The following is a 24,708-nucleotide window of genomic DNA, read 5'->3' on the forward strand; positions in this document are numbered from 1 at the left end:
ACAATATATTTTTTACTTTTGTTTCTTATTGTGTGATGATGCTAATATGCGGTTCAAGTTATTTTTGTTTATTTTTATTAAGACTACCACCTTCCTCAAGTCCCTTAATTCATTTGTAATTATTTTCGAGTTCCTTCTCTTGATAATTTCCAAATAATTACATCACCAAAAATTAAGGATACATTTTCCTTTTTCAAACCTCTTCAAAGTATTTGTGCATGTTAATTTTTGAAAGGTATTGCCAAATTTTGAAAAGTGTGTACTCCAAGGGCGCCTGGGTGGCTCAGTTGGTTAAGCACCTGACTTTGGGTCAGGTCATGATCTCGCAGTTTGTGGGTTGGTTCGATCCCCACGTCGCTCTGTACTGACAGCTTGGAACCTGGAGCCAGCTTCAGATTCTGTCTCCTCCCTGCCCTTCCCCTGCTCGCGTTCTGTCTCTCTCTCAAAAATAAACAAACGTTAAAAAAAAAAAAAAAAAAAAAAGATGTATTCCATTGTGTGATGAAGCGTGGAACATTAAAAACCATCAACTTTTCCCATATAGTCGGGGTTTTATATGATATGCATAAATTACATTTACAAGTTAAAAAAGGGGGGGCCTGGGTCACAATAGCAATCGCAACTCATATCTGTACCACTAACTTTGTGGTTTTGTTCAGGGCAAGGCTTCTGAAATTTTTTGTTCAAAAACGAAGACCCTTGAATGGAGATAGTCTCAGGTTCACACGATAACCTGTCAAAGTTCTCATTTCTCTGTCTCTCATTTGAAAAAAGAGCAAAGATACAGAGTACTTACTTGTCAATGCACACTTTAATTTTAAGCTGATAATTTAACTCAGGGAATTTGACCAGCAATCTGTTTTAAAAAAGGAGGAAAAAAGTTTCTGAGTAAAAGGGAAAAAAATCAGTTTCCAAGACAAGTCTGTAGGCTCCTCCAGCAACATCTACTTGAAGAAATATAAAATTCACAACGCTTCATTTCTAAAAGGCGAACGAAGCACAATCCCAAATTCCTCTTCCTGCTTAGTGCCATCTTTGACCTTATGTTGAGTATCATCCCTTCAGGTCAAGAGGTGGGTCCTGAAAGACAGCCTAAGAACTACGAACTTGGACAAAGTTGTGAGACATTCACCAAAGGATAATAAAAGCCATTTCATGAGAAATATTACAGGAATATGTGCTCTGCAGCTGGTATTCCTTCTATTAAACCTGAAACCACCAAGCTTCTGAAGAGGGAAATTTCACTACAGAAGGGCAAGCCCCAATGTACCTATTCTGTCGTGGGTGTGAAAGTCACACCCCACCCTCCATGCTCACCACCCACCTGCTCTATTGCCTCTTAGCTTCTAGATCACTAGGCCTTACTCTTTCCCTTAAAATCCTCGGGGAGAGGGAGGCTCAGAGAACAGAAAATAACCAGCATTATCTTGCCTCTCTTGCAGGACAGGAGGAGACACAACAGCCTAAGACTGTGGGCTGAAATTATAGGAAGATGCCCATGTAACCTCAAAAAGGTAACCGTTCCTTAGCTTTTGACAGAAGAATCAAAGAGCAAGTTGATATTATGCCAACAAATTCCATACCCACCTGCGATGCCTGGAAAGAATGACCCTGGCTGCCAACTGTCTCTCATCCCTTTAAGAGCGTCTCTCAATAAAATATCTACCAAAAGAGAAAGTACGGGACCCACCTGACTTTGGTAGTGAACTGGACGCCAGTCTTGATGACCAAGGGCCGGTCAGGATGCATGGGCATGCAGGGCTGCCGCTCAACCACAAAGGCACTGAAAGGCACAGAGAAGGCACAGTCCATACGCTTCATGGTGAACTGGTCTTTGTCCTGCGCCTCCAAAGTGAAGGAGGCGTGTGCGGCGGGGAGGAGGAAGTGATGAGAGAAAGAATTCTAAGTTACCTTTTCATTAGGTTTCTAAACAGCTCCACAATCCTCTCCTCCAGCATCGGCCGGTGCTGTACAATGGGATCCCCTTTGTAGGACACTTTTTGCTGCAATTCCTCCAGTTTCTTAATTTGTTGGCGGGTCTGAAGTTGGGATTCCGCTAACGAGGTTATCCTGCCAATAAAATAAGAAAGCTACCAGTGACCTGAGTGCACGCCAGTGAGAGTTGGAGAAGGGGAAGGAATCCCACCACCATGCAGTCCCCTAAAATAAGAAAGGGGCATTATTTTTTTAGTGTGACAAAATATACATAACATAAATCATCTAGAAGTGTACGGTTCAGTGGCATTAAATAAGAGAAAATGGTGGGGGGCAGGGAGGAAGCTGGCTGGCTCAGGTGGTAGAGCATGTGACGCTTGGTCTCAGAGTCAAGCCCTGAGTTCAAGACCCACATTGGGCATAGAGCTTACTAAAAAATAAAATAGGGGTGCCTAGGTGGCTCAATCTGTTGAGCATCTGACTTCGGCTCAGGTCATGATCTCGTGGTTCATGATTTTGAGCCCTGTATCAGGCTCTGTGCTGACAGGTCAGAGCCTGGAGCCTGCTTTGGACTCTGTGTCTCCCTCTCTCTCTGACCCTTTCCTACTTGCGCTCTGTCTCTCTCTCTCTCTCAAAAATAAATAAACATTAAAAAATGTTTAAAAAATAAAATAAAACAAAAATAAGAAAAAGGGCATTTATTTTACTTTTTATTTTTTAATTTAATTTAATTTTTTAAATATTTTTATTTATTTCTAGGACAGAGAGAGAGAGAGAGCGTGAGCAGGGGAGGGTCAGAGAGAGAGGGAGATACAGACTCTGAAATTGGCTCCAGGCTCTGAGCTGGCAGTCAGCACAGAGCCCGACGCGGGGCTCGAACCCACGAACCGCTGGATCATGACCTAAGCGAAAGTCGGACGCTTAACCGACTAAGCCACCCAGGCGCCCCTATTTTTATTTTTAAATAATATCTTTCTAAAATTTAACATTTCAGAGAGGGAGCCAGGCATAAGGAAAAAGTGTTAAAACATACCCCTAGGAAGCATGAAGGGAGTTACCATCAGGAAGTGACAAGCATTAGAACCCAGCAATGGAGAATGTGAAATATGAAGTTTGGCATCGTCTTCATCCTAACCTGTCTTTGGACCAAAATGTGGGGACTGGGGAAATGCAGATAATTAGGCAGCCCAAGAAGATGGGTTTGAGTTCATTCTGCCACTCACTGTCTGTTCAACCCTGGCCAGGTCCCTTCACCATGTGGGCCTCAACGTTCCCTTACAGGAGAGAAGGGGTTGGACTACGTGATTAATAAAGACTAAAAGATCTCAAAGAGAGAAAGTAAAAGATTTTAGGGGTGGGGGGGTGGGTAAGGAACAGGGCAGCTGCTGGGATTTTTTCTGGCTCTTACATTCTCCTATTTCCAGAACTCAAACTTTTTGGTTTCCTGATCAGAAAGCACTTAAAACTGCTCTCAGTACACTGATAAAACTCAGGGTTAGAAAGGATATGAACAGGCTTTGTTAGGTAGAGCTCTCCTAAATTTCCAATTTCATGCTCTAGTCTGGTGGTTCCCCCTTGTGTCAAGCTTCTCATAGTTTAAGCTGGTGAATCACGTTCATTGTTGGGCCTTGCACATCAAGGATACTCATTAAGACCTGCTGCATGAATGAAAGCAAAAGACCAGATAAAGAACGATCCCACTGGGCCCTTGGGCAGCTCAGTCAGTTAAGTGTCTGACTCTCGATCTTGGCTCAGGCCATGATCTTAGGGTTCATGAGATTGAGTCCTGTATTGGACTCTGTGCTGACAGCATGGAGTCTGCTTGGGATTCCCTCTCTACCACTCTCTCTGCAACCCACCCCCATCTCAAAATAAATAAACAAACATTAAAAAAAAGATTACCAAGGGGTGCCTGGGTGGCTCAGGTGGTTGAGTGTCTGCCTCTTGATTTCAGCCGAGGTCATGATCTCATAGTCTGAGAGATCGAGCCCCATGTCGGGCTCTGTGCTGAGGGTGCAGAGCCTGCTTGGGATTCTCTCTCTTCCTCTCTCTCCCCCTCTCTCTCTCAAAATAAATAAATAAACTTAAAAAATTTTTTAATTAATAAATTTTAAAAAAAGATAACCAAAATTTTTTTTAAAAAGGTGGGGGGCGCCTGGGTGGCTCAGTCGATTAAGCGTCTGACTTCGGCTCAGGTCACGATCTCACGGTGAGTTCGAGCCCCGCTTCGGGTTCTGTGCTGACAGCTCAGAGCCTAGAGCCTGCTTCAGATTCTGTGTTTCCCTCCCTCTGCCCCTCCCCTGCTCTGTCTCTCAAAAATAAATAAACGTTAAAAAAAAAAAAAAGAATGATCCCACCGATGTGAAAATGTATAGATGGCTATCTTTACATATATCTACAATAAGAAACTTCCAGAGGGATGGTCACTGCTCTTTTAGCTATAGGTACCTCTGAATGATTGGTTTTTAAAAGACTTTTCCTCTTTTTATTAATTGTTTTGTATCTGAATTTTTTTCCTTTATAAAGAACATGCATCATCTGAGATTATTAAAACAACTAAAATTCAAAATTTAGTCTGTGCTACATAGTTACACCACATGCTTTGTTATTAAGTAAAACATTCTTATATGTAAGAGACTTCTACTCCTGAAGCCAAGACTAAACTGTATGTTAACTAACTTGAAAATAAATTTTTTAAAAATATACATACTTAAAATATAGCAACATAAACACATTTTTATCAAACAGGCATCCAAATGAGTGAAACTCTTTAGACTTTAACTCGGACTTCACTTGAATATAAAAAAGTCTCCACCTTGGAAACAAGAGTACCAACCTGGGGGGGCGGGGGGGGGGGCGCTGCAGTTGTACCCATGATTTTAGCTCAGCTTTCTAGAAAGAGAGGAAGAACATCTCTTTCATCTCTTACCAGTTTTCTAGGCGGTCTAGGCAGATGTTGGGTGGGCCCCCGATGCACGCAATCTGTTGCCGCCTTTTCCAGTCAGCCAGCTCCTCGTCCGTGAGCGTTTTCTGCACATACTCCATCGCCGACAAAAGCCCCGCCAACTCACTCACGATGCTCTGGTTGGAAACCCAAACAACACAGAACATTTCCTCAGACCGTCTCTAACCACATTTAGTCACTTCCAGAGAAGGAACTTACTAGAAACCAAGCAAGTTCTGCCACAAGTGGCTGCAGTGTACTGGTGGGGGGACACTGGGGGAGCGTGGGGCTCTTACGCGCCGCATCTGGTCCAGCGCCGTGAGCATCTGCTCCAGCTGCTGCATCTTCTGCCTGGTCACTGACTGGTTGTTTCCATTCAGATCCTGCATGTCTGCAGATGAAGGAAAACCTCCTTGACCTGGCGGGATACTGGCACCCTTCACAACTGGCTCTGGGATGCACCGGTTACCCCCACACACCCCTTCCCTGTACGCAGCCCCCGCCCCCGCCTCTGCCACAAAGTCTGAACGGGACGCCAGACACAGAAGTCCTGAAACTCAAGTAACTCACTTTCTACAGCAGATTTTAACGTCTCTAATAGTCACTTGCCTCCTTGACTCTTGAGGGTTTTATAGTTGAAGTCAAAGTCATCCTGGAGATTCTCTACCACTTTCATTTTCTGTTCTAGGTCCTGTTGAAAGCAAACAAAACAAAACAGAAAAATAGAGGTAAAAAAAGATTTTCCTGGGCAAGAGGGAAAAGAAAGTTTCTGAGAATTAAAATGAAGCCAAAACCTCAAAAGAGACACACGCAGGACCCATAGGCAATGTCCCCAAGGAAAGGCTTCCTGCCCACGACTTGCTTCACCTGTACTCGCTTCCGAACATCTTGCAGGTGCTGCTCCAGCATCTGCTGCTTCTCCGTCACCACGGCGGCCGTGGGGTGGTTGGCCTGGCCCCCTTGCTGCCAAAGAAGGGAGTCAACACCCGTGTGAATGCAGGGAATATGGGGAGAAAAGTACCTCTGTCCAGTCTCCATTTCACCCACAACCCTTCCTGTCTGGCTGAGGTGCCACTGCGGCTGTGAGGGGAAGGGAGACAGAGGCAGCGTGCCGGGGCCCATCAGCATAGTGCCAAGGGGGCTTTCCCGTAGTTCTGCCCATGTCCCTGCCTTTTTACCCCAGGCCATACTAAAAAGCCACTCTGTTCACCCTAGGAGATCACATGTTGAGCTAAGACATGGTCCCTACCTTCAAAACCCTCATTCTAGGTAAAGTATGTTGAAAAATTGAGAACACTTATGATAGCAGATCTTCGATGCCTATTTAGTGTATGTGGTACCCAACACATTTCTGTGGGGTAATAAAAAACCACTGTTCCAGAGGTGGAATGCTACATGAAGAGAGAATACCTCAGGGCAGAAGGGAAGGCTGCTACCTTGAAAAGGCCAGAGAGCCCGTGGAATGTCAACATGGTAAATTCTGTCAAAGTAATAGAAAATCTGGGGCTCCTGGCTGGCTCAGTCAGAGGAGCGTGTAGCTTTTGATCTCAGGGGGGTGAGTTTGAGCCCCATGTTGGGTGTACGGATTAACTGAGATGAATAAATGAAAAATTAAAAACGAAAGACCAATAAAAGCTGCAATGATCAAGATGGTGTGTACTGGCATAGGACTGAGGAATCCATCAACAGAACAGAATGGAGAGTCTAGGAAAGACATCATAGGTCCTGTTTTCTTCCTTCCTTCCTTCCTTCCTCCCTCCCTCCCTTCCTTCTCTCTTTCTCTCTCTCTCTCTTTCTTTCTTTCTTCTACTATTATTATTGCTATTTTTTAAAATACTTTATTGTCAAGTTGGTTTTCATATAACACCCAGTGCTCATCCCCACAAGTGTCCTCCCCCATGCCCATCACCCCCCTTCCCTTCTCCCCCACCCCCATCAGCCCTCTGTTTGTTCTCAGCATTCAAGAGTCTCTCGTGGTTTGCCTCTCTCCCTTTCCCCCACCATTTCCCCCCTTCTTCTCCCCCATGGTCCTCCGTCAAGTTCCTCCTAATCCTCCTATACGTGCAAACATATGATATCTGTCCTTCTCTGCCTGACTTATTTCGCTTAGCATAACACCCTCAAGTTCCATCCATGTTGCTACACATGGCCAGATTTCATTCCTTCTCATTGTATAGGTCCTGTTTTCTAAAGTAGAAATTCTCAAAGACAGACTTCACACTGAGTCACCGAACTGTCCTGGCTCTAGGTTCTACAACCTCGCAGATAGATCTCGATTTGTGCCACTGGCTCATGTCAAGCCCCAACTACTGATCTCTGACTTCCAATCTGTTCTCTATGCTGCTACCAGGAGTCTTCAAAAGGGAGCCAAACATGCCAGTTCTAGAGGGATCCATTCTTTCCCTTTCCCATGGTCCCCATCCAAGCCCAGGGAACGCAAACCTCCCTGAGAAGTTTAGGGAAGGCAACCTCCACCCCTATTTATTCTCTTCATAGGGGGAGTGACTCATCTGATCAGTGACATTAAGAGAAACATTCTGTATTCACAGATCTTCAAAGAACCCAGTATGTTGCCTGGTGCCTCTCTCGACTTCTGCCTTCCTGAGGCACCCCCAGGGTAGGAGCCAGGGCCTGGTTTCTAGAGGCGGTTCTAAAGGCGTATCTCTCAGTGTTACGTGGGTATTAGTCTATGGTCTCTGAAGTTCCACAGGGAAGTGGTCCTCTGCAAACCCAGTCTCTCCCTCCCAACAGGCATCAGAAATCCCAAATGGCTACCTGCCCAGACTATGTTTTCCAGCCTTGGTTTGACCAACAGTACAGCGGATATTTTAGTCTGTGTTTGACTGACACATCTATTCTAAATTGCTCTTGCACTTAAAAGGGAACAGTTGTGATTGGTTATCACCCACAGAAGCCCGCCTCTAGTGCCCTTGTAAAAACTATTGGGGGGCCACCTGGGTGGCTCAGTCAGTTAAGCTTCCGGCTTCGGCTCGGGTCATGATCTCATGGTTTGTGAGTTCAAGCCCTGCGTCAGGCTTTGTGCTGACAGCTCAGAGCCTGGAGTCAGCTTCAGATTCTGTGTCTCCCTCTTTCTGTCCCTCCCTTGCTCGTGCTCTGTCTCTCTTTCTCTCAAAAATAAATAAACATTAAAACATTAAGGGGCGCCTGGGTGGCTTAGTCGGTTAAGCATCCGACTTTCGCTTAGGTCATGATCTCGCGGTTCGTGGGTTCAAGCCCCGCGTCGGGCTCTGTGCTGACTGCCAGCTCAGAGCCTGGAGCCTGTTTCAGAGTCTGTGACTCCTTCTCTCTCTGACCCTCTCCTGCTCACACTGTCTCTCTCTCTCTCTCTCTCTCCTAGAAATAAATAAAAAAACATTAAAAAAAAATGAAAAAAGAAAAAAAAATTAAAAAAAAAAAACTACTGGGTACCCACTACTTTCAGGTGTATCATCTCAACCCAGCACTGACAGACGTTTTGCATAATCTGGTAACAAGTTAAGCCTTCTTCCCTCCCTGTCAGTCACCCAAACTACCCACTCTTCCCCATATATAGCATGTTTTTCACACTCTACCTCCTCACACGCTGTCTGCTCCGCCTGACATGTGCTTCTGCACAAACACACCTGAACTTATTCACCTTCAAACTCAGTGCAACCGTTTGCTCTTCTGTAAAACCTTATTCAACTACTGTGGGCAAGATTACTCACATCTTCCCCTACGTTTCTCTCACTTTGAGTATCTGTATACCTACAATCCCATCTAGACTGAGAGCCCTGCTTAGTGGGGATCACATCTACTCGTCTTCCTTATCTCCTGGTGCTTTACCCATAAAAGACACTTCAGAATATGCCAGATGATGTACACAGAGCAAATAACAGTAAGGCCTGGGCTGAGGCTTCAAATATCCAACTTGCAGTTCTAAATCAAGGGCTGCCAACTTTTTCTATAAAAAGTTTGCCAGGTGGTAAATATTTTGGGCTGTGTGGGTCATACAGGCTCTGTTGTAAATACTCAGCCTTGTCACCACAGCATGAAGGCAACCACAGACAATGCACACATAAATGGGTGTGGCTGTGTTCCCCAAAATTTCATCTGCAAAATCAGGCATGGCAGGCTGGATTTGGGCCACGGGCATAGTTTGCCAACCCCTGATCCATAACATTAGGAACATCCTTAGGGTACCTACCTCTCATGGTAAATAAAGTTGGAGCCTCTACCCAAATTGGCCTAAATCGAATATTTTTATCTTATGGGACAGAATGAAAACATAAAGGTTCTCTACAACAGAAAACTCTAGTGATGCCTGGACAACCTCCCTATCTCCAGTGTCTCGAACAGCGAGTGTTACCAGTTACCCCCTGGCCCATATCTGAGCACGTCAGTTTCTGCTTAAAGTTCTTCCATGGACTCCCATTTCTTACAGTAGTGGTGACAGTGATCAGGATGGTGACAGCAATTGCGACAGCAGCAGCAGAAAGCAGTTAACGTTTATTTCGCATGTATGCATCAGGCACTGTTCTAAGCGTTTTACAGGCATGAATTAATTTAGTTCCATGAAGTAGGTACTATAACCATTCCCATTAGAGGTGAACACCCGCACTGCCTTATCAAGTGGCAGAGCTATGGGGCTCAAACCCAGGCACTCTGGCCCCAGGACCCTTGCGGTTAACTGCTCTTCCAAAGCTCAGTTGTTGGGCTGATCTTTCCTTATCCAACCAGATGCTGAATTTTCCACACTCCTCCCAAGAATACATGCGTTAAGCTTTCCCTGTCTGAACAGGATCTTCTTTCTGCCTGGAGGGCTCTCTCCTCATCAGCCTGGTACACACGCAATCAGCCTTAAGTCTTGGCTCAATCACAGTCTCTCTCTCTGTGATACCTTCCCTGACTCCCTCAGGTAGACTTAGATGTCCTTTCTTTTTTTTTTTTTTTTAATGTTTTATTTATTTCTAGGAGAGAGAGAGAGAGAGAGAGACAGCGGGAGCAGGGGAGGGTCAGAGAGAGAGAGTCACAGACTCTGAAACAGGCTCCAGGCTCTGAGCTGGCAGTCAGCACAAAGCCCAACGCGGGGCTCGAACCCACGAACCACGAGATCATGACCTGAGCGAAAGTCGGACGCTTAACCGACTAAGCCACCCGGGCGCCCCTAGATGTCCTTTCTTCTATGTTCTTGCTACATCTTTGTCTTGCAAGGGGAAAAAAAAGGGTACACTTAAAGTTCATAACAGCATTATTCACAAGAGCCAAAATGTGGATGCCACTCAAATGTCCCTCAACAGACAAATGAGTCAACAAAATAGGGTATACATACAGTGGAACATTATTCAGTCTTTGAAAGGAAGGAAATTCTGACATGTGTTACACCAAAAATGAACTGTAAGGAATTATGGTAAGTGAAATAAACCAGTCACAAAAATACAGTGTTATGATTCCACTTCTATAAGGTCCCTAGAGTGTCAAATTCATAGAGACACAAAGAAGAATGGTGATTGCCAGTGACTAGAATGAAAGGGGAACGAAGAGAGATATTATTTAATGGGTATAAGGTTTTAGTTTTGCAAGATGAAAAGAGTTCTGAAGACAGGTTGCACAATAATGTTACTGGACTTAAGACTACTGAACTGTACACTTAAAAATGGTTATGATGGTGGGGCGTCTGGGTGGCTCAGTTGGTTGAGCATCTGACTCTTGGTTTTGACTCAGGTCATGATCTTACGGTTCATGAGTTTGAGCTGTGGGTGAGTTCTAGCCCTGATCCAGGCTCCCAACACTCTTTCTCTGTCTTTCTCTCTCTGTCTCTCTCCTTCTCTCTCTCTGAACCTCATGGGATTCCCTCTCTTTCTCTCTCTCTGCCCCTCACTCACTCGCTGTCTCTCTCTCTATCTCTCAAATATAAATAAATAGGGCACCCAGGTAACTCAGTCAGTTGAGCATCCAACTTCAGCTCAGGTCATCATGTCACGGTTCGTGGGTTCGAGCCATACATCAGGCTCTGTGCTGACAGCTCAGAGTCTGGAGCCTGTTTTGGATTCTGTGTCTCCCTTTCTCTCTGTTCCTCCCTAGCTTGCACTCTGTCTCTCTCTCAAAAATAAAAAATAAGAATTATAAATAAATAAACAGAACTAGATAAAATTCTTAAAATATTTATCCTGAATGCATTCATCTTCCTAAACTCTTGTTAGTTCCAACAGTTTATTTATTTTTCCTTTTTTTTCTTAGCTTATTTATTATTTTAAGAGAGAGACAGAAAGAACGTGAGCAGGGGAGGGGGAGAGAGAGAAGGAAAGAGAATCCCAAGCAGGCTCCTGTCAGCACAGAGCTGGATGCAGGGCTTGAACCCAGGAACCGTGGGATCATGACCTGAGCCAAAATTAAGAGTCAGATGCTTAACCCTAGAATAGTGGTTGGTATTTTTTTCTTTTTTAATTATTTCCCTTGGATCTTGTAGGAAGACCTATCCATCTATAAATAATGACAATTTTGTCTCTAGCTTTCCAACATTTATGCCCTCATTCCTTTTTCTGTCTTACTGTATTGGCTGAATCCTTCAGAAAAATATTAATAGCTGGAGGCACCCTCAATCTTGTAACTGCTTTTAATAAGAATACTTTAGTGTTCCCTCATGTACACACTGTTCGATTTGGTTTCTGACAAATATTCTTTATTATATTAAGAGAAGTTCTGACAAATATTCTTTACTGTGTTAAGAAAGTTTCTTACTTTTATCTAGAATGGACACTAAATTTGGTCTAACAAAAAAAAGGGTTTTTCTTCATTAGCTTACTAATTTAATGAATTACATTAAGAGAATTCCTAATGTTGAGCCATCCTTGCACCCCTAGAACATAAGCCATGCTTGGTACGCTAAGTAGGATGCCAAAATCCTAACCATTTTCTTTACTTACACAGTCTTTTTGGGTTTTGATATTAGGATTATTCCAGCCTCATAAAAGAAGCTGGAAACATCTCTTTTCTTTCTAGACCTTGGGAGAGTTTGAATGATAACAGAACAATCTATGCCATGAAAGTCTGTTAAAACAAAACTTTTAAACCATTGGGGCTATTGGCTTTTTTTTTAATGTTTTAAATGTTTTTTATTAATTTCTGAGAGAGAGAGAGAGAGAGAGAGCAGGGAAGGATCAGAGAGAGAGGGAGACACAGAACCGGAAACAGGCTCCAGGCTCTGAGCTACCTACCAGCACAGGGCCCAGCACAGAGCTCAAACCCACGAACTGCGAGATCATGACCTGAGCCGAAGTCAGATGCTTAACTGACTGAGCCACCCAGGCGCTCCTTGGCTTTTTTGGTGGCAAAGGGAGTGTACATTTTTTTAAAAGTCTTTTTCAATATATTTTTATGGTCATTGATCTAGTTAAGTTTCTTCTTTTATAGTATATTTTAATTTTGTATTTTATTGCATTATAAAGTTGTTTGATTTTTCGGTTTCTATCAGACCACAACCTCCTTTATTTTTTTTTTTTTTAATTTTTTTTTTTTTTAATGTTTTATTTATTTCTAGGAGAGAGAGACAGCGTGAGCAGGGGAGGGTCAGAGAGAGAGGGAGTCGCAGACTGAAACAGGCTCCAGGCTCTGAGCCGGCAGTCAGCACAGAGCCCGACGCGGGGCCCGAACCCACGAACCGCGAGATCATGACCTAAGCGAAAGTCGGACGCTTAACCGACTAAGCCACCCAGGCGCCCCGAGACCACAACCTCCTTTAAAGCAGGGGGTGATGATAACTAGCACAACACAGTAGGATATATACACACATAATAGATTGGATGTTACAGATAAGTTAGATATTCTAGATGTTCTAGACAGATATTAGATGTTCTAGATAGATATGGCTATCATATAACAACATAAGTGATGAGCCCAGTGGCATGGAACTGTTCCCCAATGGAAGTTAGTGTCATGTTATCTCTATCCCCGAGATAACTGTTATCTCTAGCTCTAATGAGGATATTCTCAAACTTAACCACAAAAGAGAAATGCCCATGAACCTGAATGATTCAGTCTCAAATAATCTCCAAGGTGGCACCGAAGAATAATACCTTATCATACCCCACTCATGCAAATGTCAACTGGTACAACCTTTGGGGAAAGGAATCTAGATCTATATAACTAAAATATATATACCCTTTGACCCAGCAATTCCATGCCTGGAAATTTATCATAGAGAAATCAAAGTACAAACATAAAGTTGTATAGGGAGACACTGTAGTAGTGTTTATAATGGGGAGAAAAAACAGAATGAAGCAAATATCAAAGAAAGAATAAATGAATAAATTACAGCAAATCTATACCATAGAATATTATGCAGTAAATAAAAAAAATAGTTAGCTTTATATTCCTGGACTTAGAAGGATTCATACGACATACTATTAAATGAAAAAAGCAAGAGGGAGAGAAGTAAACCCATTTATATATGGTGTATGGTGTGTGTATGTGTGTGTATATTTTCTGTAGTTTATATGAGCCTGGACAAAGGTATAAAACCATATATACCACACTATTAATGTTGGTTTCCTGGGAAGAGATAATAAAGAAAGGGAGTGACATTTTAGATTTTTGTAAAACTTTCTTCCCCGTATCATTGTGTAATGTTAAAAAAAATTTTTTTTTAAGGAGAGTGCATTATATACTCAAGAAAAAAGTAAATTCTTTTCATTATATAAAAGAAAAAGAACCCCAAACACCCACTTCTACCACGGAGGTCGGTGTACACGCTAACGACTGGGTAAGAGCAAGCATATCTTTGAATACCAGAAGGAAAACACATCTTCAATAGTGCTTTGTTTCTTCCCACGGCTCACCTGGGCTGCGGTGGCTGCAGTTTGGAGCAGGCGGGACTCTTCCCACAGGCACCGGGCCACAATTCGGGCAATCTCCATTGGCTTCTCCAGATATCTGCTCTGTAAGTGGGAGAGAGAGAATGATAAGTAGCAGCAGGCTTAGGAAATGCAGACCCAACTCTGCTAACTTAAAGCTAACTTCCTCATAGATCAATGAAAGCATTACATCTCCTATATGAAACAATAAAATGAGGGCCTCAGAGCCTGGCCGCCACCAGTGGGAGATGAAGGGGAGAACAGAAAAAAGATTGTCACAATGAGCTGCACATCTGCGACTGAAGACATGTTAGTCTGAATCTTTGGACAATATGTTATCTGGTCTTACATGGAGGCAAGAGACTTTGTCTAAGAGTATCCAGTTATGGTCAAACATTTAACATTTAAAAATAAGTCATCAGGGCACCTGGGGTAGCTCAGTCGGTTAAGCATCAGACTTAGGATCAGGTCATGATGTCACGGTTTGTGGGTTTGAGCCCTGTGCCAGGCTCTGCACTGACAGCTCAGAGCCTGGAGCCTGTTTCAGATTCCGTGTCTCCCTCTCTCTCTGACCCTCCTCTGCTTGTGCTCTCTCTCTTTCTCTCTCAAAAACAAATATTTTTTAAAGTTTCTTAAAAAAATAAAATAAAAATAAGTCATCTTCCTATGAAACTGCTAGTTACTGATCATGTTATTAACATGTTAACATAATATAATTAACAGAACAATCATATTGTTACTTCAACAGACAAAAGGAGTGGATTTCAGATAACGAAGTTCAAGGGTGGGTATACAGAGGTTTGAGAAAGGTCTGCTAACTTCTCCTTTGATTTAAAGTACAAGATAGGATCTCATGACGTAGCCAAAGGAGAAAAGAAATACTTCCAGGACAGAAAGCGGACACCCTACTCTGCAGGGTCAGTGTCTCATCACACCTGAAGGAATTGCTTGATTCTTCGCAAATTGTGCTGATAGAGAACATTCGACTCCTGTAGGAAACGGCTATACTGCTGGTCAATCTCACCCAAGAGATTATGAAACACCAAAGTAGCGTGTGATTCTTTGCTGGCTGCATATGCCCTAGGAAAAGGAAGAAGGATACAGAATGATTCTGAAACCCATACACACACGCACACACATGCACGGAAATCACCATCAAGAAGGGTAGAGAACAAGGCAAACCCAATGCTTTAACCCACTCATCACTTAAATTCACCTTGCTGAGCAACGAGAAATATTATGAATTCAATGATTATTAACAATTATTCCAGGTACCAGTCACCACTCTCATAGTCTATACTTATAAAAATATTCGGGTGAAGTGGACAGATACGGTGTTGTGCTTTTAAAGTCTCAGTCAGCTTTGTGGTCAGATTATTATTAGCTAACAAGCAATCCCAGACTGACATGGCCTATCTCCATCATCTGAAGCACCTCCCTGGCCCCTCACAGTATTCTAGAAAAAATAGATCATAGGCCTGAATTAAATGAAAATTAAATTTATTGTAGATCTGAATACATGAAAATGAAGCAAACAGTCACTGGAATTCTGTGCCATTTACCTCTATGAAAGAGTCTATTTCTCTTACCTGTGTCTCTTCCTTTAAATAAAGGGGAAGCAGAATTACGGGCCCAAATCTCTATGTACAACAGAACTTTCACTGAGATAAAAAAATAAATATATATTTGTAACACATCCCTGGAGTGTCAGAACACACAGAGGATGTCACCAAGTAAATGAGATCCAAATCAGCCTTCAAAACATCTATCACCAAGCAGGCGGCTTCAATGTTCCGAAAGACGGTTGCCCGCACACACTTCTAATATAGAAATGTTTTTACAAGACTGAGAGTTCCTCTTTATCTCCTGATCTCTTTCACCCCATCACCTGTACCCACACGGTTTTTGATCAAATACTTAGCACAGAGTGAAGCTACAGCAGGCTGCGTCTCTTGAGTCAAACCAAAACCTGACAATTTCTCAGGAAGGACTTACCAATCTTGACTCTCGATCCAAGGGGCCAGAAACTGCCGCAGTTCCATTGGGAAGCTGTCACTGTACAGCTGATGAAGCTGCTCCAGGTACCGTGTGTCGAGCTGCTGTAGCTGATTCCATTGGGCCATCCTGCAGGAATCAGGGGTCCCAACTGTAACCAAAGTGTTCATATGGTCACTGCGAGGCCTAGTAGGAGTCACTAATCTACAAACACCCCATCTACCCAACATGGGCATCGGGTCTGTGCTTAGGGATAACAGATGTTGTGGAAAGGAGCCTGTGTGTTTCTCACGGTGTGCAACAATACACACACAATCAGGTTCCCTAACATCTGGAACCACATCACAGCTTCTTCTAAACTGGGATGTCAATGTCAGCATGGCCTCTGCCAAGCTCCAGAATCCATTATCTACAAGAAGGATGTGAAGTTGAAAAATTACTTCACTTCCAGATTTCCACTTCCTCATCAGAGGAAGAGATCATAACTTATACTTCGCATGGTTGTTGAGATATTTCTTTTTTTTTCTTTTTTTTTTCTGCAATGTTTTATTTTACTTCTAGGAGAGAGAAAGAGAGACAGCGTGAGCAGGGGAGGGTCAGAGAGAGAGGGAGTCACAGATTGAAACAGGCTCCAGGCTCCAAGCCGGCAGTCAGCACAGAGCCTGACGCGGGGCTCGAACCCACGAACCGCGAGATCATGACCTAAGCGAAAGTTGGACGCTTAACCAACTAAGCCACCCAGGCGCCCCTGTTGAGATATTTCTAAAGAACCCGGCTCAGGGCCTGGCATACAACAGATGCCGAACAGATGTTAGCGCCTTCCTTTCCACCCTACCCGCCCCTACCCCCCTTACACCAAACTTAAACTAAAGCCAAAATGTGGGATGTGGCTGTTCAGGGAGGACAGAGCAAACTCAAGGAATACAGGTTTAAAAGTATAAGCAAGGACCTGCCTGGGATTCTCCCACTCAATGGAAAGTAATTTTGTTTTGGAAGTTCTCATTCCGGAATGAGAGAGGTGAGATGCTAAATACCAGGCATACAAGTTTTGTCCCCGAGCTCATGAATACACCAGGGAAACGCTCAGGTATGAGAAACCAACCTGGCTAATCACTTTTAGACTCTTTCTGAATAGTGCGGGTCATGGAAATATCTTTTTTTTTTTTTTGAGAGAGAGAGCGAGCGAGCACACAAGCTAGGACTGGGGCAGAGGGAGAAGGAAAGAGAGACTCTTAAGCAGGCTCCATGCCTAGTGCAGGGCCTGACAAGGGCTCTATCTCACGACCATCAGATCATGACCTGAGCCAAAATCAAGAATTGGACACTCAACCGACTGAGCCACTCAGGTGCTCCATGGAAATATCAATACAGACCAAGTAGTCTTAAGAAGCTGTAAAAATAACTATGAGTAACAGCCAAAGAGTGATATATGTAGAGATCAAAGTATACTGAGATGGTTCTCTGGGATTGTAAGAACATCATGAAAGACTGAAGGCACACAAACATGTACACTTATCCAGAGTTCTTTATTTCTCAAAGGAGGCATGAAGAAGCACCCTTGTAGCTGCTCCTTTCATAAAAATTACGGAGTCGGGGAGTGCCTGCGTGGCCAGTCGGTTAAGCATCCAACTTTGGTTCAGGTCATGATCTCAGGTTTTCTGAGTTTGAGCCTCGCATCAGGCTCTCTGCTATTAGTGCAGAGCCTCCTTTGGATCCTATGTCTCTCTCTCTCTCTCTCTCCACCTCCACCACTCACTTGCATTCTCTCTCTCTCTCTCTCAAAAATAAACATACATAAACAAACATTTTAAAAATCAGAAATTTATGGAGCAAACTGGTAACAAAAACCAACAGGTCTTCTGTTCTCAAAGCAGCAAGTATAATGGTAGCTAAGTGGTTCAGGATCAGGTTTTCTTTCGTACAGAAGCCGAGAGGCCTGTGCTGCGGGTCTTCTTCCCTCTTTTGCAGGAACACACACAGAGTAACCCACCCGCTACTGCCAGGATGCAGGATCCCAAGGGTGCCATCAACTGTCAAGCTCTCAAGCACACATTCAAGAAAGCACAGGCAGGACCTTCTCAGTGGTCTTTTATACTGAATAATGAACACTTGAAGGCAGCACCATCCAAAAGAGATGTAATGCAAGCCACATACAGCGTCTTGAATTTTCTAACAGCCATATTAAAAAATGAAAAGAAACAAGTAAATTCATTTTTTTGTTGTTGTTTTATTTATTTCTAGGGTCAGAGAGAGAGAGAGGGAGGCACAGAATCTGAAACAGGCTCCAGGCTCCGAGCTGGCAGTCAGCACAGAGCCCGACGCGGGGCTCGAACGCACGAACCGCGAGATCATGACCTAAGCGAAAGTCGGGCGCTTAACCGACTAAGCCACCCAGGCACCCCAAGTAAATTCATTTTTAATCTGTTTTGGTATTTATTTTTGAGAGACAGACAGAGTGCAAGTGGGGGAGGGGCAGAGAGAGGGGCAGACACAGAATCCAAAGCAAGCTCTAGGCTCTGAGCTCTCAGCACAGAGCTCGACATGGGGTTTGAACTCACAAATCATGAGATCATGACCTGAGCCAAAGTTAGAGGCTTAACCGACTGAGCCACCCAGGCACCCCACGAGAGCATGAAACTCTTGATCTCAGGTTTGTGAGTGCAAGCCTCACGTTGGGCACAGAGCTTACTTAAAAAAATAATAATAAAATTAAAAATACTTAAAAATATACAGTATACATATACATACAGATAGAAAGAAAATGTTATCACTTCAACATGTAACTGCACAAAAATTAACGAGATGCTTTACATTCATTCATCCCTTGGTACTGAGTTCTCTAAATCCGGGTGTACTTCACACTTACAGCACAGATCTGAGCTTATTTCCCTTCTCATGTACCAAGGGCTTCAATTCCATGAATGAAAAAGTTTAATAAAGCAAAGAGATGAGAATGTCAGAACGAGGTGTTTGGCCCAATCAGACCAATATGTTTCCATAAATAAATTCAATTTTCAGGGGCGCCTGGGTGGCTTAGTCGATTAAGCGTCCGACTTTCGCTTGGGTCATGATCTCGCGGTTTGTGGGTTCGAGCCTCGCGTCGGGCTCTGTGCCGACTGCCAGCTCAGAGCCTGGAGCCTATTTCAGTCTGTGACTCCCTCTCTCTCTGACCCTCCCCTGCTCACGCTGTCTCTCTCTCTCCTAAAAATAAATAAAACATTTAAAAAAAAAATTCAATTTTCCAACAACATTAGAGAGGAATTAAGTAAGTTTCCCGGGTGCTTGGGTTTTTTTTTTCTTTTTTTAAACAATGTCTTCCATCCTCTTAAGAACCTCCCAAACAACCTCCCATGCCTTTGCAGTTGCCCCTCTCCTTGCCACCCCCAAGACCAACCTGCCACAGGACAGATGCTGCTTGGACAGTGGTACATGTATACTGAACACTGGCTACAAGGAAAGGGTAGCTGAGGCCTTATAACCATGGTGTGTATTACCCTCAACAAAAAATCAAAGGTCATTAGAGCTCTGTTACAATAGGGGCACCTGGGTGGCTCAGTCGGTTAAGTGTCTGACTTCGGCTCACGTTATGATCTCATGGTTTGAGCCCCGTGTCGGGCTCTGTGCTGACAGCTAGCTCAGAGCCTGGAGCCTGCTTCAGATTCTGTGTCTCCCTCTCTCTCTGACCCTTCCCTGATCATGCTGTCTCTCTCTCTCTCACAGAAATAAATAAAATATTTAAAAAAATTTTTTTAATTAAAAAAAAAAAACTCTGTTACAATATTCCCATTAGGGCCGAGTTAAATCTGCCTCAGGGCTGGCTAAAAGCATCAGGATCTGTCATATGTTTTTCAGGATGGTTGATCTGCACAGAAATCTGTATAACATGTCATTTTATGTAGAGTCTACTGCATACAAATGTGCTGAAACTGTAGATTTACATAATTCAATATGGTAGCCATTAGCCACATGGGCTACTGAACACTCACAATGTGGCTGGTTCAAACCAAGATACACTGTAAGTGTAAAATGTACAGTGTATTTTGAAGACTTAGTAGAAAAAAAGAATGTAAAATATCTCATTAATGTTGAAATGATAGTATCTTAGACGTATTGGGTTAAATAAATTATTAAAATTAATTTCACTAAATCTTTCTACTTCTAATGTGACTACTAGAAAATTTAACATTACAGGGGCACCTGGGTGGCTCAGAAGGTTAGGAGTCCGACTTCGGCTCAGGTCATGATCTCACAGTTCATGGGTTTGAGCCCCGCATCTGGCTCAGAACTGACAGCTAGCTCAGAGCCTGGAGCCTGCCTCAGATTCTGTGTCTCCCTCTCTCTTTGACCCTCCCCTGCTCATGCAGTCTCTCTCAGAAATAAATAAAAAACATTAAAAAAAATTTAATGAAAAAGAAAATTTAACATTACATATGTGACCCGCATTCTATTTTTATTGGACACTGTTGTTCTTATGTAACCAAAAGCTGTAGTTTTCCTAATAAAGGATTTAAAGGAATAGACACCTAATATCTATATATATTTTTTTTAAGTACACACTATCCCAGTGTGAGGCTTGAACTCCCAACTCTGAGATCAAGGGTTACCTGCTCTACAGACTGAGCCAGCCAGGGACCCCTAGACACCTACTTTTTATGATAAAGTCCAGTGTTATAATTAATAAAAAACAGACTAATATATTTAACTGCTTATCTTGGATACAAACGTGGAGCCATCAGGGTCTACTCCTTGAGCCATGAAGCAAAACCCCATCATACCTGCTCAATTAGAGAGGAATGTTGAGGTCCCAAGTGAATATTTGCATTTTCAAACCATTAAAAAATTGCAAGTTCTTGAAAATTGTCTAATTCATTTCTAGTCCATAATGCAAAGGGGTTTTTGTTGTTGAGGTTTTGGTTTTAGTGGGGAGACAACACAAATGGGATATAGTGAAGTAGTACAATAATTATGTCATTTCTTAAACCAGAAACCAAGTTACTAGTTTTTTCCTATAAAATTCAAGCAAAAATGATTGACGTTATGCTCTACTTCTTAGGCTAATCACTCTAGATAATATCATAATAGCTCTCCTATTTTTTTTTTAATCAATGTAAATTTTAGCCAAAGAGCAGGTAGTATTTTCAAGGGGAACATGGGCAAAGGGTCAAAGAGGGCTGATCTCCTTACAGGCTGCTTAGCTACAAACCGTATTTCATGAACAGCAGCCACAGGGCAATCAGCCCACACGCTCTTCATAAGGACTGCACATCCTTAGGAGATCACTAGCCAGATTGTCTATGAAAACCATTGCCAACTGGCTTGTGGCAACTGTTTTACTGGAAAAAGTTTTTACAAGAGCCTACTTCATTTCACAATCTCAGTTCTGGTTTTTCAAATTACAAATTAATCTAAAGAACTCCACTGGAGGTCGAACTAAAGTATTTCTTATCTGCAGAGTAAGGCAAAGCCTGTGATTTAAGAACCACCTTCACTGAACTGCGGGCCACAGAAAATGATCCGCAGAATTCAAATGCCAAGTACCATTCAGGGTGCACAGGAGAGAAGCGAGTTCATTCCATACAGGGGCTGGCTTAGGGCATGACGTCGGGCTCAGTTCTCTCAACGTGTAAGTGCTAAGTTTAGGTTAGCAGACAGGAGGTGCCAGCATAGGAGGGGAACGTCACTATGATCCTGTTCTCTATGACTTTAGAGAAAAGAAAAATAAAAATGAATCAGCAAGTCACCAAAGACTTTCCGGACTTTTCAAAACAGGAATTTCTCAACCCCTTGGGGATAACTTACCAACAAGTCATAAAGCAAACAGCTATTGTCTAATGAGGAACTTATTACTGTAAAGATCACTAAAAGGTTTATCCAAAGTCACAGTTCTCATTTACGGACTGCATTCTAAGGAAACCAACAGATGTGTTGGGAAACACAAATCAGGACTGCTTACAAAAGGGATTCACCACATTGCTTTTTAAAACTTCATTTTAAATTCAGATTTGTGCTTCACATCCACCACCAGTGGATTTATGACAGGGGCACCAGAGTGAGAGGCCAAAGTGAGGAGAAAGACAAAACTCAGGGGCATACAACAACCCAAAACAGAAAGTGATCTGAAGATGATTTCTGTTCCACCTTGCCATGTGTCAAAAGACTCTCCTTTGGGTGTTAGCCACACTCTATGTTCGAAATACCTATATTATGAATAGAGCAGAGCCATATTTTATTGGTTGCCTATTCTAAGACCCTCTTTGCTGTTAGGAAAGGCAAGTGACTAAGGCAACCAAAGTATAAAGTAACATAGAAATCCAAAAGATAGGGGCACCTGGGTGCTCAGTCGGTTAAGCGTCCAACTTCGGCTCAGGTCATGATCTCACGGTTCGTGGGTTTGAGCCCCACGTTGGGCTCTATGCTGACAGCTAGCTCAGAGCCTGAAGCCTGTTTCAGATTCTGTATCTCCCTTTCTCGCTGACCCTCCCCTGCTCATGCTGTCTCTCTCTCAGAAATAAATAAAACATTAAAAAAAAATTTTTTTAAGAAATCCAAAAGATAAATCACCCAGGGGTGCCTGGGTGGCTCAGTTGGTTAAACATCCAACTCTTGGGTTTGGGTTCAGGTCACCATCTTATGGTTTGTGAGTTCAATCCCTGTGTCGGTCTCCATGTAGACAGTGCAGAGCCTGCTTGGGATTCTCTCTCCCTCTCCCTCTCACTTATGCGACTCTCTCTCTCTCTCTCTTTCTCCCTCTCTCTCAAAAATAAATAAATAAACATTAAAACAAGCTTAAGGAAAAAAAAGATAAAATCACCCATATCCTACCATCCTACTCTCCAGAACCACAATTGACACGTTCATGTAATACCACCTTTTAACCTATCTCAAAGTGTGTATATATTTTATCTCTTTTAAAACATTACAGATGGGGTGCCTACGTGGCTCAGTGGATTAAACATCCAACTCTTGATCTTGGCTCAGATCTTGATCTCAGGATCAAGAGTTCAAGCCCTGCATTGGGCTCCATGCTGGGCATGAAGCCTACTTTAAAAATTAATTAATTATTTAGTAAATAAATAAATAAATAAATAAATTAGTAAATTAATTAATTAAAACATAAGGGGTAACTAACTGCTTAATCAGTGGAGCATGCAACTCTTGCATGTAAATTCGGGGTTGTAAATTCAAGCTCCACGTTGGTCGGGGCGGGGGGGGGGGGGCAGGCAGAGAGAGAGAGAGAGAGAGAATCCCAAGCAGGCTCCATGTTTAGCACAGAGCCTGACAAAGGGCTCAATCTCATGACTATGGTGAGATCATGACCCAAGCCCAAAGTCTAGAGTCAGACATTCAACCAACTGAGCCACCCAGGCACCCCACAGAGCCCACATTTAAATATTACAACTTTACAGGCGCCTGGGTAGCTCAGTCAGTTGAGTGTCCAACTTCAGCTCAGGTCATGATCTCGCCATTCATGGGTTTGAGCCCCGCATCAGGCTCTGTGCTGACAGCTCAGAGTCTGGAGCCTGCTTTGGATTCTGTGTCTCCCTCTCTCTCTGCTCCTCCCCTGGTCACACTCTGTCTCTCTGCCTCTCAAAAATAAATGTTAAAAATTATTTTTAATATTACAGCTTTGCCTATTTAACCATTTGTAATTTAACCATTCATAATTACCTTAGACATTAAGATTCTGAAATTTCAAATTATAAAAAGATAATTCAAAATAAGTGTGCTTGTATAGTAAACATATAATATCATTGCTTACAAATCCAAAGAGCATCTTTATAAGGTACAACACCAAGTGTTTGCCTTTATAATAAGTTTATATATAAATCTAATTTTCATTTCCTTAAAAGACAAAATAGTAACAGCTGAGTGCCCAATCCAACTATACCTATTGTAATATTCAAATATACTTAGTTATAAATAATAGGATTTGCTTTAAAGTCAGAAACCAACTCTTCCTTGTAAAAATGGACACTGAGATCTAAGAGAACATGAGTTACAGTTCCCTACTAACATGGCAAATTTGAGAATATGGAAGAAGTAGTAAATTACTTGGGAGTAGAGCTCAGAGAAGTGAGAAAAAGGACAGTTTTTAATGACACCCTGGAATACTCTCACCCCAAAAGTCTCACTCCTCACTCCTCTTATCTATCTCACTTCAAGAAGACTTAAAGAATCTTGTGCCAAGCACATTATTTTTTTCTATTCTAAATCCTGACATGCTGTACAGTCTTAACACTAGTACTACCTTTGTACAGTTATCTAATTTATAACTAGAAATACAGAGAAAATATATCAGATTCATAGTTAAGAGATGAAGACTACCAGGAATGTGAACAGCAAAAAGGAAAGATCTAGGGCTCTGATCCGCAAAGAACAATCAAGATCTTAAAAACAAAACTATAAGAACTACCCAGAATCAAGTGCTTATCCAGCCATCTTTTATTTTTTTAATTTTGAGAGAGAGAGAGAGAGAGAGAGAGAGAGAGAACGTGAGTGGGGGAGGGACGGACAGAGACAGAGGGAGACAGAGAACTGCAGGCTCCAGGCTCTGAGCTGTCAGCACAGAGCCTGATGCGGGGCTCGAATTCATGAACCAGAAGATCATGACTTGAGCCAAAGTCAGATGATTAACCAACTGTACCACCTAGGCGCCCTATCACCCAGCCATCTTTGAGAAAAGGATTCTGAGAACTATGAATTACCAAGGTCTCCAGTTATTTCAAATCTAATAAATGTCAAGGAATTTCTTTTTCTTTTTTTTTTTTTAAGTTTATCTATTTTGAGAGGCACAGAGAGCATGAGCAAGAAAGGGGCAGAGAGAGAGAATCCCAAGCAGGCTCTGTGCTGCCACTGTGGAGCCCAACACAGGGCTCGAGATCGCGATCTGAGCTGAAACCAAGAGTCAGACGCTCAACCGAATGAGCCACCAGGTGCCCATTTTTAAAAAACTGATGTATTCATGGGGCGCCTGGGTGGCTTAGTCGGTTAAGCGTCCGACTT

The 24,708-nt window shown here is 42.8% G+C and overlaps 1 protein-coding gene across 5 annotated transcripts in view; it reads right to left on the minus strand.

Annotated features, from left to right (window-relative positions):
- The window catches only part of STAT3 (signal transducer and activator of transcription 3), a 71,966-nt gene that overhangs the window by 16,482 nt on the left and 30,776 nt on the right, over positions 1 to 24,708 (minus strand). For 4 of the 5 annotated variants that reach the window (XM_039256790.1, XM_039256788.1, XM_039256789.1 and 1 more), the window contains exons 2-11: positions 15,706 to 15,856; positions 14,646 to 14,790; positions 13,696 to 13,794; positions 5,747 to 5,842; positions 5,489 to 5,570; positions 5,176 to 5,270; positions 4,865 to 5,016; positions 1,912 to 2,070; positions 1,691 to 1,783; positions 797 to 856 (exon numbers count right to left, since the gene is read on the minus strand). In XM_039256790.1, coding sequence (XP_039112721.1) covers positions 797 to 856; positions 1,691 to 1,783; positions 1,912 to 2,070; positions 4,865 to 5,016; positions 5,176 to 5,270; positions 5,489 to 5,570; positions 5,747 to 5,842; positions 13,696 to 13,794; positions 14,646 to 14,790; positions 15,706 to 15,833 — 1,109 coding nt within the window. In that variant the 5' untranslated portion in view covers positions 15,834 to 15,856. The remainder of the gene's footprint in view (positions 1 to 796; positions 857 to 1,690; positions 1,784 to 1,911; positions 2,071 to 4,864; positions 5,017 to 5,175; positions 5,271 to 5,488; positions 5,571 to 5,746; positions 5,843 to 13,695; positions 13,795 to 14,645; positions 14,791 to 15,705; positions 15,857 to 24,708) is intronic. The other variant, XM_039256787.1, reaches the window with a different exon arrangement.

The sequence above is a fragment of the Hyaena hyaena genome, unplaced genomic scaffold (genome assembly GCF_003009895.1).
Source record: "Hyaena hyaena isolate Hyena2069 unplaced genomic scaffold, ASM300989v1 scaffold_589, whole genome shotgun sequence".
Lineage (NCBI taxonomy): Eukaryota > Metazoa > Chordata > Mammalia > Carnivora > Hyaenidae > Hyaena > Hyaena hyaena.